At 40.4% G+C, this 18574-nt stretch overlaps 1 protein-coding gene across 1 annotated transcript; it reads right to left on the reverse strand.

Annotated features, from left to right (window-relative positions):
• Positions 1-210: 210 nt before the first annotated feature.
• Positions 211-2445, reverse strand: LOC148031269 (endo-1,3;1,4-beta-D-glucanase-like). Its single transcript, XM_087685718.1, has 7 exons — positions 2224-2445; positions 1750-1771; positions 1372-1507; positions 1183-1273; positions 735-824; positions 543-643; positions 211-465 (listed from the first exon to the last, which is right to left on the reverse strand). Exons 1-7 carry the CDS (start codon positions 2372-2374, stop codon positions 325-327), a joined length of 732 nt encoding a protein of 243 aa, XP_087541844.1. The 5' UTR covers positions 2375-2445; the 3' UTR covers positions 211-324.
• Positions 2446-18574: the final 16129 nt, after the last annotated feature.

Genomic DNA, 18574 nt, shown 5'->3' on the forward strand with positions numbered 1-18574 from the left:
TTGCTTCTGAGAGCATGAAAGGCTGGCGACAATTAGCATACACAAGAAAACACAACAACCTTGCCATGAGAGACCTCACCTTACCTTGGGACCCTATTGATAGTAAAGAATTTCGTTGAACCCTCAAAGCCCTGATCATATGGAAAATCAAATGGGACCATAAAAAGCATGCATGCATAGAATGCGTGACCTTCCCAGCTTTACAACAAATGACCACCAAAATAGACCTCCCCGTGAATATTTGTATTATTACATAAGAACTTCAGGTGAATATCTTATTATAATATAATTACATAAGTAAGCCTTTCTTCTGCTTTAGGCTATTTATAGCACGACCTTCCCAAACCATTCAAGAATTTTGGCATGAGCCTCTTCAGCCTTTTCGACAGCTGTCTTGTCATTTGCATCATAGCGAACAGTCCAGCCATGGGCCACACCTGGATATATATGAGCAAAACTCTCCACCTGCACATTTCAACACAGTAAGAGTGTCAGAAAACCCATATCACACAACTGTCAAACACAATCTTGATAGCCACAACCTCAGTCTTTGACTCCAGTATCTCTATGAACTGTTTGGCAAGGGCAGGTGGTGTTCCTTCATCAATCTCTGCTGCCAGAATTGCTATTGGAGTTTTCACATCTGACCGAGCCAAAAAAGAACACCGTCGGGTCACTGGATGATGATACTGTTTCAGGCAGAAGGAAAAGCAGGAGACTGCAATATGCTGTACCTCGAATATCCTCAACGGTCACCAAGGAAGGATGGCAAAGCACTGCTGCTTTCAAGATATGTTCCTTGGCTAGCTCCACGACTAACTTTGCTGTATAGGAAGACAAGCAAATATGTTCAAGCAGGAATCCAGGTCGCATTCACAGTAAGAAACAGTGTATGCCAGCTTCAAATGTAAAGGATGGAACCAATCATCATTGCAGTACAACAAAGCACAGTGCTTTCGGGTTCCTAAAATACAACTGGGCCATTGAATTCTCTCTCTTCTTGGAGATCCGCAAGTGCCAAGCAAACAAAAAGGACTTCGAGGGCTATCCTACCAAATGTATGCAGTAAGCCTCGAAAGTACGATCATTGTCTGCTGCCCAAACTAGTGACACAAAAATCCAAATCAACTTGTTTTAAATCACAAATTCATGGAGAAGACACGCCACAGTTAGCAAACTTACCTCCCCAGCAGAAGCCAACAGCTCCAACTGACAAAAACCCTTCCTTCCTAAGGCCGTCTATAACTTGCTTTGTGCCTTCAACCGCATCCAGCTACATAATCATCAAAATCACCACATCAGATATAGCACCAGAGATAAAAACATCAAACCGTAACTACATAGGCACCTTATTGTTGAGTGCCTACATACTGGATTGTGATTCTTGAACCAATCGCCAAATTTGGCAAACGGATCACCCCCACTGGGTGGGACAAAAGGATCTTTATTGAAATAATCTGGGACAACAACATAATATCCTGCAACCGCAATCTTATCCGCCAACTTCCTGAAACAAGATGCTAAGTCCTATTCAGGTCACGAACGGGACAGAGTGCATAAACAATCACGATATGTCTTTATAGAAGAATGTTAAAAGGTGATGTGAGAAGTCCACTCAGATGACAATCTGAACAAAGTATAGCTACACTTGTCATGACAATGTTCAAATTAGACCACACGGATATGCCAACTGATGCTTGCACAAATTTCACCTCAGTGTCGTACAGAAAATACAAAAGTTGTTTGTACCTGAAAAGCGGAGGCTCGAATCCTGCACATGCGAGTAGAACACAATATATTAGTTCAAAGGAAGGCCGACATAACTCTGCAGAAGCACAGTTGTTTACGATTATCCAAAGCATCCTTCATATCATGGCTGGAGCTCAACAACAAAGTCAGGTAACTTCTGGTTCCTTTTTCTCAATGATTAGCCGCGGTCCGAAAAAATGTCAATCTAGGAATATAATGTCCGTCGCATTGTCACTGACTGGGAGCTCAACAAGGACTTCGTTTCTACTCTCAAAAGGACTGTTTCCTTCATGAATCAGGCTCCTTGATCGTTCAGGCCAAACCAGCCGGCAGATTCTGAGCAGACGGTGTCACCCATGCTAGAGCATGGAGCAATACGAGGCACATACAACACGCTTGCGGCCAAGATGTCAAGTCAAGGAGAGAAGGTCCAATGGATTATCTCGCGATGAGTGACGAGATGCGAGCCCTTACCGAAGCCATCCGAGACGAGAAGGACGGCAGCTTTGGGAGAAGAAGCGGACGGAGCAGCGATGTAGGAGGTGAAAGGGCCGAAGGAGTCCTCCTTTCCGAGGCAGGCATGCTCCGAAGGGGGGCCCGGCACGCAGCACTGAGGGCCAGCCATGTCTCTTCTTCTTCTCCTTCTTCTTCTTCTGCTCTTTATGTCTCTCAGAAACTAAGTGTTACCTCCATGTTATAGATATATATGTGATGGTGAGGGAAGTCCAACAATGTTGAAGGGAACAGATGGTTTAATATAAAATGAATTTTAAATTTTAATAATAAATTAAAAACCATCAGTAGTTGCACATGTAAAGAAGAAGCTTTAAATCCTTGAACTTTGGAAAAACATTCGTTTTGCAAAAGTGGCAAACAAATGTAACTTCGATTCTAAAATCCCTTTAAAATTTTGAGTAAGAGGTTTTTGTATCTAATGCCGAAATTGTTTTCTACGACGTTTCTACGCTTTTTGAAAGTGACCGTAGACATAGTCGCAATGCCTTTATACACTAAAACACTTTGCAAAAAAGTTCAAAATAACAAATACTTTTTTTTTAATTAGTCGTATATGCAAGAAGTAGGGATGGAGGCTTCGGAATCAAAAGTGGGCACAAGAGTTTTTCAATTTTAAAGGTATACAATTAGCCTAAGGTCATGTCATCTCAAGCGTGTCAAGGAGAGTGTTCACCCAACCCCCAAATAAACACCTTGATTGATTATGTCACTTGAGTGTGTAATGAACCTTAGTTTAAGTGCCTACAAATCATGGTCTCCTCTGACTTGCATGACCTTAGCACTTACGTAATCCTTTTCTTAGAATAAAATCGTCTCCCTCATAGCAAAACAAGAGCCAAGGATTGAATATGATCGTGTCACAAAAAGAATGACGAGCAGTAAAAAATTATATCAATGGAAAAACAATATGACCTTCAAAAACAAGAAGTTGAAAAATACGATGTGCATGAATGAGAACGAAAAATCTTGTGAAAAGCATTGCATGAAATGGGAGAAAAAAAAAGAGAGGGAGGGAGGGATATAAATGCACATTTCAATTGTAGCTTTACTTACACTATAGATTGGTTTACGAGTTGGATTTACATTCAATGAAAATGTGTGTGTGTGTGTGTGTGTGTGTGTGTGTGTGTGTGTGTGTGTGTGTGTGTGTGTGTCTGTGTGTGTGTGTGATGTTATAATTTAGGTGTGATGTGTATATGTGTTGAAAAGTCCATATCAAATAAAGTGATGATAATCCTTGAATCAATTCTAAAACACAAGGACACACACACCACACAGACATGTATGTATGCACACATGCAAAGATATACAAATTCTCCATTTAAGAGAAAGTAATAAATATATTTATATATCCATAAAATTCCAAAGACTTATAAATGTTGGCATTGAGCCTTCACAACTAAAGGTTGTGGTAAGATAATGACTTTAGAACCATGAATCCTAAACACTTGCCCATGTGATCAATCTTTTTGTAGGTTAAAAGCAAATAGTTAGAATGATCAACATGGAGCATGCTAAACAAGGTGCATAATTACTATATTAGCGTATTTGCATTGACAACAAATTACTCTTGAGAAGGTAAATGGTGACTTGATAACCAATAAAAGCCTACTGGTATTTCTTAATACCCTTCTAGGTGTCAATAATCGCGTGGTGAGTTGCTATACCAAACACACACCATACACACAAGAGGAATCTTAGTCAAGAACAAAAGAAGAGAGATGGAAGCCAAAACATTTTCTTGCTGGTTTCTTTTTCTTCTTCCATACACAATACAATGTACACAAAGTATAGATAAGATATAATATAAAGAAAAGTGGCCTACTAAGCCAAATAATGCATAACTGACTGTACTAATCGACTGGCACTATAAATATATCAAATGTAGGTGGATGCAATAAACTAAATGCAATAAGTAAGAAGTCAGTAGCCATGTGAGGATCATAATGACTACCGATGTGTTAAGTGTAGACGTGCGGACCCATCTAACCAAGTGGTCCATCATCATTGTCCGCATGTGTTAAGCTTGCCATGCCAATACTCCCCCTCAAGCTCAACTATATCTTTGCAACTCCAAGTAAGCTTTAAAATCTTTGAAGCTTCTCTATACCCAATGCCTTTGTAAAAATGACAGCTATTTGAATCTATGTGCTGACATATGCCAAGTCAATCCCTCATACAAGTACCTGCTCTCTCATAAAGTGGCAATGCACCTCAATGTGTTTTGTCATGGCATGGAACACTGGGTTTCTAGCTAACTATATATTGCTCATGTTGTCATAGTGAATGACAACTAGACCATCTCCTTGCACGTCCAAATCACCCAATAACTTTTGCAGACATACTACCTCACATGTTGCGATAGCAGTAACTCTATACTCAACCTCTGTACTCGATAAAGCAACTGTAGGTCACTTTTTGTTGCTCCACGTAGTTGCTGCACTACTAAGGAAAAACATGAATCCATTGGTAGATCTTCTGTCTGACATGCTGCCAACCCAATCTACATCTGTGTATCCAAACACCTATATATCCTTACATGCCTCATAAAAAAGTCCATAATGCAAAGTGGACTTCACATCCCGACTCTTGAGCTTGGTTCGTGGCATTCTCAGCTTCCCATCGACTCCCTACTCACATCGGGTCTCCTTCCCGACAGCCACATCCGACTCCTTCGAGCTCCCGTCACTCCCCGGCTTCCCAAGCACCTTCCCGGCCCCTTTGGCCACCCTCAAGGCATTCAGACAGAGGTATTGCTTCACTCTTTACAGGGTTTACCTCAGTTTTCAGCCCTCTTGAAACAGGGCAGCCATTACACTCCCAGCTCTCATTTCATATGTGGGCTGCTCTCCCCTTGCTGGAGCTTGTTTGAGGCCTTCCTTGGCTACTGGACCCCTCCGAAGCTTGGCCACCATTTTTTGCAGCCCCAGAACCAGCATTTATAGTTGGCGGAATCACGCAGCCCTCCCATATGTGTCTTCAGCATTGACAGTCACAACAGCAGCTCTCCCCCTCCATTGGCACTTGGAAAGGCTCCATTTTGGGCATATGAACATGCTTTGATGCTTGGTTTTGATGGTTGATGTGTTGGCATAGCATTTAGACTAATTTAACACTGTATTGGGACTGTCATAACAGTCCACAGGCAATTTATCATAGTGTTACACTTACATTTGATGCTACAGCTTGTTTGGCATTGTCATTTGATGCTCAGTTGGTCCCGTTTGATGCCCAGATGTTAGGGGAATGTATGCCTTGGCAACCATTTGGAGCTGATTTTGGTGCTGAAATTCTCAGTTTTGAATAGTAAATCACTGCTGCACACAGTTGGACTGAAGTCATTTTACTCATGTATGCTTATGCCTATGCTTTTCGGGCTATGTTTCTGGCATATATGGTGATGTATTGACACTTGGGGCTCGACATAGAGCTTGATTTTGATTCGGGATCGTTGGTTGAGCTTGAACTCGCTTTGCAAAGCATTTGGATGCTCTGTCTTGGATGTACTTATGGCATGTATGTTGCTTATGTCATCTGATCGGTCTTGACATGCTTAGCCTATGCCATTACTACATACTAATTACATTGTTTGGAGCCTATTGCTACTAGAGCTCGGTCTTGGCTTGACCTTGGATTCATGGAGCTTACTTGAGCTATTTATTGGCTTTCTAGAGTTGTATCTTGGGATGTACTTGATGTCTTACATGCTTATGGATGCTACATACGGATGCTCTACCGCCTACATGTCCGGGATGTACCATTGATGCTTGATCTTGGACACTTGTCACTGGTGCTTGTACATGCTTTGTTCAAGCTTTGTTGCTTGATATTTATGGCTTTTGTGCCAGTGGGAGCGTCTTTGGATGCTTGACAGCCATTGAGCAGGCGGTCTATGCTCTTTGAGATTTTGAGACTATTTGGGATCTTTTACCCTTCAGGATGATGCATGGTTCATATGTCTTGGTTCCTCTGATGCTTGTGAGTTGACTCTTTGCTTTGGGTCCCTCTCTTTGTGAGCTGACACCTACTTGTGTCAAGTCTTGGTAGTGGCAGGAACACTTTGCCCCGTTGACTGGGGGGTGTGCCTACTCACTGGCAGATGTTTGTATGACATGTTTGTATATTGGATTCATGCTTATCGACTATCATATGCCTACGTTATGCCCACATGATGCTGGCTTTGGTCTTGGCAGTATCTGATTGACCTGGGATCTGATTTTGGCACTGTTAGCTCTCATTTACTGAAATCTATAATTTATTATAGCAAGCATATATGTATGAACTAACATGGATTTTTCATGCTAAAATATTCTGAAATGATGTACTTTCACTAATACTTGGTGGGCAGCAGTTTTGTTATGCAGGATGTACATCATGTACCTGCTTTGATACGCAATCTCCTGTCAGTTGGACAGCTTGATGCAATAGGTTATCATGTATCTTTTGGAGACTCTGCACAGAAGATCACTCGTGGTAGACTGCGAGAGGTGCCAAGGCTAATAGCCTCTATCCCTTGATTGTATCTGCTTCTTCCCTTGATCATGTTTTGTTTGTGGGTTCTATCCCATATGCCCGTTTGGGCCATATGTCTTTGAAGGGAATGAAAATGCTTTCTGGTTTTTAGTACTTACCGCCCCTTGATTATGCATGTTTTGATTCATGTGAGCATTGTCTTTATGGCACGCAGACTAGGTCTACGCATAAGAAGTCTGGTAGGCCACGCATGAGTGAGCCCTTGGCATTGGTACATTTGGATGTTTGTGGGCCCATGCCTTGTCAGTCTATGGGTGGTGCAAAGTATTTTGTTACGTTCATAGATGATTTTTTACGGAAAGTTTGGGCTTATCCCATTAAGTTGAAATCCGATGTCTTGGTTGTGTTTCAGAGATGGCTTGGATTGGTTGATGGGTATAGGCTAAAATGCCTAAGGACAAATAATGGGGGTGAGTATGTCTCACGTGCTTTTGAGCAGTTATGTGATGAGAGGGGTATTAAGCGTCAGTTGACCGTCCCCTACACCCCCCCCCCCAAGAATGGTTTGGCTAAGCGGATGAATAGAACCATCCAGGAGCATGTACGTAATATGCTTAGCCATGCAGGTCTACCACAGAGCTTTTGGGCTAAGGCAGTTAGTACATTTGTGCATGTCATAAACAGATCACCTTCTAGTGGTTTGGATTTCCAAGTTGCAGAGGAGGTATGGACTGGAAAACCTCCCTCTTATGCGCATCTCCCTGTCTTTGGATGTGAGGCATTTTGCCATGTGCCTAGGGACAAGAGAAGTAAGCTGGATCCTAAGAGTGTCAAATGCATTTTCCTTGGTTATGGGGATGCAGGTGAGATGGGTTATCGTCTCTGGGATCTGCAGGCACGGAAAGTCATATGCAGTCATGATGTAGTCTTCCATGAAGACAAGATGCATCGGCAGCCTGAGAGAGTTTTTGAGATTCGGAGGGTCATATTTCAAGAGGAGCCAAGAACTCCCGCACAGCCAGTTGGACAGCCTACGTCTGCAGTAGATGCTCATGGTCAGGGTGTTGGACAGGCAGCTGGGCAAGCAGCAGAGCCTGCCATGAGATGGTCTACTAGAGACACACGTCCACCTGATAGATTTCAACCCTCGATGCATTATGTCTTGGTTAGAGATGCAGGAGAGCCTTTCACTTATGATGAGGCTATGCACAGGGGTGACAGTCACTCCTGGGAGAGGGCTATGCAGTCTGAGATAGACTCCTTGCATAAGAATGACACTTGGGATTTGGTTTCCTTGCCTAAGGGCAAGAATGCTTTGCTATGCAAGTGGGTGTACAAGCTAAAAAGTACCCCTGGATACCCCAAGCCGGCATACAAGGCTAGATTGGTAGCCAAGGGTTTTAAGCAGGAGCATGGTGTGGACTTTGATGAGGTCTTTTCTCCTGTGATTAAGATGACCACCCTGCACTTAGTCTTGGCTTTGGTTGCTCAACTTGACTTGGATTTATACCAGATGGATGTCAAGACAGCTTTCTTACATGGGGACTTGCATGATGAGATTTATATGGAGCAGCCTAAGGGCTTTGCAAAACCTGGCAGGGAGCACCTAGTGTGCAAATTGAAGAAAAGTCTTTATGGCTTGAAATAGGCACCTAGGGAGTGGTATCATAAGTTTGATGCCTTTATGCAGTCACAGGGCTATAGCAGGAGTGCTATGGATCCGTGTCTTTACACGAAGAAAGCCTGTGATGGTTCTTTATTGATTTTGGTACTCTATGTGGATGATATGCTGATAGCAGGGAAAGCTCATGATGAGCTAGATGCTCTTAAGGATCAGCTCAAGAAGAGCTTTGAGATGAAAGATCTGGGACAAGTCGCTCACATACTTGGTATGTGCATTAGACATGACATGCATCAGGGACTCCTCTACTTGTCACAGAGGGAGTACATTCATAAAGTCCTTGAGTGTTTCCGCATGTAGGACGTAAAGCCTATTGACTGTCCATTGCCTTCTTATGTGAAGGTATCACAGGTTGATTGTCTGTAGACAGATGAACAGAGGGCCAAGATGGCCAAGATTCCCTATGCATCCGCATGTCTAGGGTGTAGAAATGCACGGCCCTTTCTACTACAGAGACCGAGGTATGTTGCAGCCACCACTGAGGCTTGCAAGGAGGCCATTTGGTTGGGTCGTTTGGTTGCTGACCTTGGTATTGATGCTATCCCTACACTACATTCGGATTTTATGAGTGCTATTCAGTTAGTCAAGAATCCGGTCTTCCATGCGAAGACGAAACACATGCAATCAGCCGAGCCTCTCTTCTCTGTCTCTCTCTCCACCCCTACGTGGAAGCGCTGTCCGAACCCATTAAGCTTCTTCCATGGCTCCCAAGTGACATCGAGATGTTGAGCAAGGTCACGCTCAGAGACCTCCCTAACATGAGGAAGTGGTCGCCGTTGTTGCTGACGAAACTCAACACAATGTTGAAGCATAAGTAGAAGTTAACCTCGAACCCATTCAAACCAAAGAACTAGCCATCCCACAACAAATCGAGGTTGCAGCTATAAATCGTAGACATGATGGATGGCCAAACAAAGATAATCAGGTTAGTACCTAAGATATGGATCACAATTAGTTAGAACTTACTAAGACTTGTAAAAGTACGTTAGTATTATCAAGTGCTACGAAAATTGATAAAGAGGATAGGTTCTATGTATTGCATTAACAACTGTGTTAAAATGTCTTATGGTTATGACTGCTTTTGGATTTTTGAATGATGAATTATGGCTCTTATGATTCCGAGCTTGCACAACCGGACGAATTGTGGATTGTGGTGGTTTGAGACATTGGGGTCCCCAACCCAATGCTCCCTTACACTCTATGGAGTGTGAAAAGAGGATTAGTTACAAGGTTTAACACTGTTTTAGGGGGCTGGGGCTGAGATTTTACCTTATGGGCAGGGGGATCGAGTTATACTCTTCCCTGTCTCTCACTCTCTTTGAACCAAGTGTGGTGTTAACCTCACTCCTGCCTTTGATTGATTACAAAGTGGTCTTTCTTAGGTGGGCATTATATTGATGTTAGGGGTGACTCGTCCATGCTTCCCCTGTAAAGTAGAATTGAGATTCCCATGTTCAACTAAGTCCAAGGTTTTCCATGGGGAGACGAGATGGTGATGTGCACGAATATGAATTTCGGTGACTACTAGAGGACTCCTCTGGGTCTATTGGAGGAAGCACCTCACACTCACCCATGCGTGGAATACTAGTCTTTTTATGTGAATTCCTAGTCTGCCTGCCATATAAACAATGATCACATGACTCAAAATGTGACTAGTTAAAAGGGGAAAGATATTGCAAAGCACTAAGCATTTTCTTTCCTTAAGCGACATATGCCCAAGACGAGCATGCTAGAGAGATACATGTGGGATAGAACCCACTAACAAAACATGGTCAATATTACTAGATACAACTAAGGGGTAGAGGCTACCAGACTTGGCAACTCTTGCAAGAACAAGTCTGTCATGAGTTATCTTCCATGTAGAATTACCAAAGCATATATGATAACCTGCATCATCAAGTTGCCCAAAGCAGACATAAGGCTTTTAGTCAGTGCATGTACATGACGTACATTATGCAGAATAAAAGTTCTACCAGAGGAAAACTGTAGAGTGATGTCATCAATGCCAACAATAGCAAGAGACTAATCATCACCTAAACACACGGTACTAGATACACTATGATAGGTATGAAACCACTCACAATAGGGGTTCACATGAAAAGACGCACCCGAATCCAAGAGCCAACACTATACATACATAGATTGAGTCTTGATTAGCTGAGAGGCATCACATGAAGAGACTGCTAAGGTGTAGTCACCATTAGACTCTTCAGGCTGCCTGACATTTATCTTCTCAATCTTTACGCTGAACTTTGCAGGTGTAATGCTGCAATCGTTGGATTTCTCCTGCACTTTTTCTTTCCCCTTTTCTTTCTACTTGTCATCACACATCTTATGGCGTTGTGGCAATATGTGTCCTACTTTCCCACAATAATGGCATGTAAGATCAGACTTACGTCCATGGCACTTACTGCATCCACGTGACTTAGAGCGAGACTTTAGAGAGTCCTTCCCATGATGATCATTATCTTTCTTACCACTTCTGCCATCTCTAATGAATAAAGCATGTGAACTGCGGGAAGCATCATCGTTTTTCCTATTAATTTCTTCAGTCAAAAGAGCACTCTCTATATCTTTCAATTTCAACCCATCAAGTTTGTTGGTACATATCACAATGCGAAATACATCCCAAGACTTAGGTAAAGTGCCAAGCAGAAACAAAGGATGCAAATAATCATGAAACTCAATACCATGTTGAAGCAAATTCTTCATGATAAAATGAAACTGGCTAAAGTGAGCTGACAATGGGGTCCCCTTCTTCATGCGGAGATCTAGCAACTATTTAAGCCAATATATCTGTGAAGTAGGGCTCTACTTTGCATAAAGTTCTTGAATGTTTTCCCATAGATTCCATGCACTTTGATCTTCATCTCTTAAACAACATTATTGTGGAACTCTTCAGAGAGTGATGAAATGATAGTGGACTTGCATAGTGCATCCAAATTAGCCTAGTCATCATCATCCATGTTCCCGGGTTTAATACCTTTGTTTCGTAGGGGCTTAATTTGCAATTTCTGCACCAAAACCTACCATATTTGAGACTTCCAGTAGCCATAGTTGATGCCATCCAACTTGGCAATGTTAAATAAAGTCGTAGACTATGTAGAAAATAGCCTACTATAATAAGGAATAAACATATCATAACCATAGCCAAAACAAGCTAAAAATAAGAGAAACTACTAAAATGACTAGCTGTCCACCAAATAGTACTAAAAGTATATCAAAATGATATGATTAAGCTAAATAGATGCATCACAATCCTGGTGCACAGATTGGTCGTCGTATGCGTGCGTAGTGAGCGTCAGGTCCCCAAGAACAAAAGAACTCTACTTTTTGCACAAAAATCAATGTAGAAAGCTTGCACAACATGAACAAGAGACCAATTGGGTGCAATCTCCCCCCATGCCTTGTGTGAGTGCTCCACAAAGCATGTATTTCATATATTATTCATCTTCAAGCTCAAATAATAGCCCAAATTACAAAATAGCACGTTTTAGCTTTTGAGTTTACTTTTGTGCCAATAAAGAATTAAAGCTAGTAGGCACCCAAGAAGTCAGGCGGTACCCAAATACAATGTCTAATACAAATATTTAAATCATACGCCCATGCGCATACAAAAATAATAAATAAATATCAAGCGCTTTGATAAATAAGCGCAACAAAATATAGGCACCATGCCTAAGATACGCGCCCATCAAAAATATTGACGATAACTTGAATACACGCTATCTTCCAATGCTTTCCACTGCCACCGCTGCTCGCTCTATACATCAACTGAAGCATTCACAATTGTTAGAAAAATAATACAATTAAACCGACAAAAGTGAATACCTAGCAGTCTTCAGCTACATAAATAAATTAGTTAGAAATCAATCCTAACCTTAATGTATCACGAGTGCGCACTCTAAACTCATAAACGTTTATTAATTTAAATATGTATTTTGGAAAAACACCCGGGTACACATAAAATTAACAAAACGCCCGAAAAGGATAGGCATTCCCATCGACTTCTCGCACAAAGAATCCACTTTGTGTATGAGCCCCGGTAATAAAATTTTACGGAATCCACCGCAAAACCTCACGGAATCCACCGTGGCACGGAATCCATTGTGGAATATGCCTCCTGGCATCATACCCCCGGGGTGGGATAGCAATTGACCTCAATTGCTATTCGCTCAATGTGGAGCTAACAGAGTGGGGAAAGCATTTAAGTCTCTAGCGTGCATCCATTGGGCCTCTTCAATAGGATGGTTTTCAAACTTGACCAAATATCTAGAATATTTACGGCCAGTTCTAGTGGTTATAAAGTCAATATCTATAATAGTTTCAGGCTCAAGGATTTCAGTTTCATCATCTAGCAAAGGAGGGTTTTCATAGGCAGGGTGTACATGTAATTTGCCTCTAAAGGGTCGTAATAAACTGATATGGAAGGTGTTGTGGATTTTTCAATGTTGTGATAGTTCTAGTTTAAATGCATTGTCATTGATTTTGTGTATGATCTTGAATGGTCCATAAAATCTAGGTGCTAATTTGACAACTGGGTGTTTATCTACACTTTGTAATCTTCGTTTTTCTATGCGTAACCAAACATAATCATCAACTTTAAAATTCATAGCCTGTCTTTTCTTATTTGCTTGTTTTGTATATGATTGCTGGGCTTTGACAATCATATCTTTAACTTCATCAAAAATAGTGGCATGCATGTTAGCAATATCATCAGCAATCTGAATTTTGTTTGATAATGATGCAATAGGTGTAGGCAATCGATCTCCATAAATAACTTCAAATGGTGCTTTCTTTGTAGCTGTATGTGGTGTATTATTATATGCAAACTAAAGTAAATGTAGATGTGTATCCCATGTGTGTGGTTTTGAAATGGTGTAAGCACGTAAAAGATCTAAAATAGTACTGTTAGTAGCTTCTGTTTGACTGTTTGTTTCAGGATGAAATGCAGATGAAAAATCAATCTTTGTTCCTAAGTTAGCAAACAAAGTAATCCAAAAATTATTACAAAATCTAAAATCACAATCAGAAATAATAACTTTTGGTAAACCATGATTAGTGAAAACAGTTTTCAAAAACATTTGAGCAGCTTGAGATGCTGTTAAAGTTTTCTTGCATGGAATAAAATATGCTTGTTTGCTAAACCTGTCTACAATAGTCCAAATCATATCATGGTTAGCTTTAGTGTTAGGTAAACCAGTGATAAAATCCATTGAAATATGTTCCCAAGATTGAAACCTGGCTCTGATACCACTGGTGCACAGATCGGTCGCCGTATGCGCACGTAGTGATCGTCAGAAGGTCCCCAAGAACAAAAGAACTCTACTTTTTGCACACAAATCAATGTAGAAAACTTGCACGACATGGATAAGAGACCCATTTAATGTGTCTGTCAGATATTTGGGGTTGACTAAAGGAGATGTCGAATGCTTTGTTGGTTAGTTTTGATCATAAATTCAGACTCCATTAAATAATGTTTCCATTGACGTAAGGCTTGTACTACAACTAGCAATTATTTATGATATGTAGAATATTTAAGTTCAGATGGTTTGAGTTTACATCTAGAGTAGGCTATGGGATGATTATCTTGCATAAGTACTGCTCCTATTCCAGATCCACTAGCGTTAGTAACTACTAAAAAGAATGGTCTATTGAAGTCAGGTAGTTGTAATACAGGAGCATGAGTTAAAGCATGTTTCAATAAATCAAAGGATTTTTGTTGATTGTCAGACCAGTTATACACAATACCTTTCTTTAAAAGTTTTGTCAAAGATAATGCAAGTAATGAAAAATTCCTCACAAACTTGCTGTAAAAACTAGCAAGACCTAGAAAAGAACGTAACTCACTCTTTTCTGGATTAACAAATAACTGATTGTCTTTTAACAACTTAAAAACTAAAGATAAATGTTAATAATGCTCATTCTCATTTTTACTGAATACTAATATATCATCAAAGAATACTATGACACAATGCTGATGTTTCAGAAATATGCGATTCATCATATGACTAAATGTGGCTGGTGCATTAGTTAAACCAAAAGGCATAACTAGAAATTCATAGTGTCCAAATTGGGTTCTAAATGCAGTTTTGAATATATCAGATTTGTCCAATCTTACTTGATGATAGCCAGATTCAAGATCTATCTTACTGAATATTGCAGATCCTTGTAGCTTATCCATAAGATCATCTAACCTAGGAATTGGATATCTATTCTTAACATTAATTTTATTTAGGGCACGATAATCAATGCACATGCGATAAGTATTATTTTTCTTCTTCACTAATAAGATAGGTGCACCAAATGGAGAACTACTAGGTCTAATTAATCCTCTGTTAAGCAATTCCTCTATTTGATTTTGAATTTCTTTCTGTTCAATTTGGTTATGTCTATATGGTGCTTTACATGGTGGTTGTGTTCCAGGAATTAAATCTATTTTGTGATCTTCAGGTCGTGAAGGTGGTAGTCCAGGTAGTAAATCAGCAGCAAAACAATCTTGAAATTAAGCAAGAAATTGTGTATGCCTAGGATGCATTTGTTTTTCTTTAGCTTGAATTTCATTCACCCATATTAAATAAGACCGTGGAATATGCCAGGAGGCATATTCCACGGTGGATTCTATGCCACGGCGGATTCCGTGAGGTTTTGCGGTGGATTCCACAAAATTTTATTATCGGGGCTCATACACAAAGTGGATTCTTTGTGCGAGAAGTCGATGGGGATGCCTATCCTTTTCGGGAATTTTGTTAATTTTATGTGTACATGGGTGATTCCATAGCGGGTGATTCCACAAAATACATATTTAAATTAATAAACGTTTATGAGTTTAGAGTGCGCACTCATGATAAATTAAGGTTAGGATTGATTTCTAACCAATTTATTTATGTAGCTGAAGACTGCTAGGTATTCACTTTTGTCAATTTAATTGTATTATTTTTCTAACAATTGTGAATGCTTCAGTTGATGTGTAGAGCAAGCAGCGGTGGCAGTGGAAAATTATTGGAAGCGTGCATACCATGCAATGTGATTTATTTTCCTTGAAAATAAATTTTAATTGAATGCGTATAATAATCTATGTCAGGATTGTATTGATGATACCAAGGCATTCCTAAGATAATGTCACTAGACTGCAAAGGTACAACTAGGAAATTTCTTCGTTCAGTATATTCACCAATTTTAATTTCTAAATTATGCACTTCTTGTGTTCCATTATATCTCGTTCCTAGGAATGCAGCTTTGATGCGATAATGTGTAGAAACAGTTTGTAAATTCAATTCTTTGACTAACTTTGCAGAAATAAAGTCATGTGTGCTCCCATCATCATGTAAAATAGTCTTTTCTTTACCATGCACAAAACATTTCATTGTTAACAAAGAATGGGGAGTTGGCATACCTGGCAAAGTATCCGAAGTAGTACCAATGTCATCATCATCTTCCGTAAAGTCTGGCATTTCCTCACGTTCTTCTTCTATTGCACCAAGATAATTGATATGGACAGGTGGCTTTTTGGTTTGGCAATTGGCTGCTAGATGTCCAGGTTGATGACATTTGTAACAAACTATGGGTTTTGCTTTAGATACATTATTGGTAATGGCAGGAAGTTTAGGAATGTTGGGATTTGACTGTGGGGATGGCTTAGGGTTTGGATTGGTGTTTGATGGCAAGGCAGGTGGTCGTGTCCAAGACTTACGGAATGAAGGTGGAAGAAAACGACTTTGATTGAATCTTCGAAAATTTGAATCGAATTGTTTGGAACCATAGTTACCATTAGTTGGAAATTGTTGTGGTCGCTTGTCTCTTCCGCGAATCTTGTCTTCAGTGTCATGGGTGTCATGAGCCAAGGAAATTGCATCTTCAAGGGTTGTTGGCTTGAACATATTGACTTCAGTATAGAAATGTCCAAGTAGGCCAGACATAAACTTGCGTTTATGAGTTGCTTCAGGTACATCTTCGAGCATGCGTAGTTGCAGTAGAGCATTCCAGAAACGTTCTGTGTATTGGGAAATATATTCACGTTCTCTTTGTTGTAGAAGATCCCATTGCTTGATGGCTTTTTCATGGAACTAAGGAGGAAGGAAATTTTGCAAAAATTTCTTTTGGGAAGACTCCCATGTAGTAGAACAATCAATGCTCTTGCGGACCACAATTCCACCATAAGGATGCTCGATCAACTAAATGGTTAGTGACACATTTGATTTTGTCTTTCTCAGCATATGTTTCTTCATGGAAGTAATCATCAAATTGACTAATAAAAGCAAGTACAGTCTTTTCATCGCATGATCCATTGAAAGTACAAAATTTGAAGTTTCTTTTACTTATCTTTGTTTCTTTGCGAATAGATTGGGCTTCAAGTGTCGCATCGATGGTACGTCGTATAAGATCTTCGGGTTGCGGTCCATCTTGGTCGGTGGTAGATCGTTGCAGATTGGCCAATTAAACTTGCAAAGCTTGTCCGGCTCTTTGTTCTTCTTCGAGCTGCATCAAAATCAAGTCCAACTTTTGCTCCATCGTTGATTCGGGTAAATCACATTCAGCCATAAGATCATCCATGTTTTGTTCAGTCATCCTGCAAAATCCAAAAGACCTCACGCTCTCGAAATCTTATTAGCGGGATGAGCGTAGCTCAAAGGTGGGTATACAAGGCTTGTATATTTTGTTTGGGTTTTGTAGTCTTTGTCCTTTATGTATGCAGAATTCATTGTCACAACCGTCGTCCAAGAGAATAATGTTGCGTAGAAACTTCGTATGAACTGCGTATGAACTTCTGTTCTTGCTGAAACTGGTTTAGCTAGTCTGCAACAAGTGTGAACGGGGTCTACGAGAGAGTAATACAGTGATTCTGTGCTTCTGCATGTGAACTGCCTCTTAAGTAGTTATCGAGTGTCTTTAATGACCTTGCAACTTAGATTTCTTAAAAGACTTGAAGTAATAAGAAGCTTTAGTGGATTAATCCAGTCGTGATTTTGAGGACGTCAATATGTTGGCGACGGAATCGGCGGCCGTCAGTTTATACTGACGCCGCTGATGAAAAAATTTCGAGTGAGAAGTTTTTTATAAGCTTCTTATAAAGCTTATTAAGCTTTGTATTAAAGCTTTAAAAGCTTTTGGCTATGGAGGCTTATCTGTTTGAAGACGACTTGAAGAAGGAGATATCCATGTGGTCCTCCGCCTACAGAGGCTGATCCTTCGCGATCAGAGGATGGAGATGGGGATTCTTGACCGCCAGGAACACGCTAGTATCGACCGTTTGCGACGAAATTGACTGTAGAGATCGATCGTTCCAGGAGCTCCGCCTTCGCGCAAGATGGTAAGCAATTGGAAGCTCTCGATCTCAGCTTCGCTCTGATACTACTGCTGCACAGATCGGTCGCCATATGCATGCGTAGTGAGCGTCAGAAGGTCCCCAAGAACAAAAGAACTCTACTTTTTGCACACAAATCAATGTAGAAAGCTTGCACGACATGAACAAGAGACCAATTGGGTGCAATCTCCCCCCATGCCTTGTATGAGCGCTCCACAAAGTATGTATTTCATATATTATTCATCTTCAAGCTCAAATAATAGCCCAAATTACAAAATAGCACGCTCTAGCTTTTGAGTTTGATTTTGTGCCAATAAAGAATTAAAGCTAATAGGCACCCAAGAAGTCAGGCAGTACCCAAATACAATGTCCAATACAAATATTTAAATCGTACGCCCATGCGCATACAAAAATAATAAATAAATATCAAGCGCTTTGATAAATAAGCGTGATAAAATATAGGCGCCATGCCTAAGATACGCGCCCATCAAAAATATTGACGATAACTTGAATACACGCTATCCTCCAATGCTTTCCACTGCCACCACTGCTTGCTCTACACATCAACTGAAGCATTCATAATTGTTAGAAAAATAATACAATTAAACCGACAAAAGTGAATACCTAGCAATCTTCAGCTACATAAATAAATTGGTTAGAAATCAATCCTAACCTTAATTTATCACGAGTGCGCACTCTAAACTCATAAACGTTTATTAATTTAAATATATATTTTACGGAATCACCCGCTATGGAATCACCCATGTACACATAAAATTAACAAAACGCCCGAAAATGATAGGCATCCCCATCGACTTCTCGCACAAAGAATCCACTTTGTGTATGAGCCC

Source organism: Lygodium microphyllum, chromosome 9 (genome assembly GCF_053477565.2).
Source record: "Lygodium microphyllum isolate KBCC chromosome 9, Lygodium_microphyllum_v1.1.10, whole genome shotgun sequence".
Classification (NCBI taxonomy): Eukaryota; Viridiplantae; Streptophyta; class Polypodiopsida; order Schizaeales; family Lygodiaceae; genus Lygodium; species Lygodium microphyllum.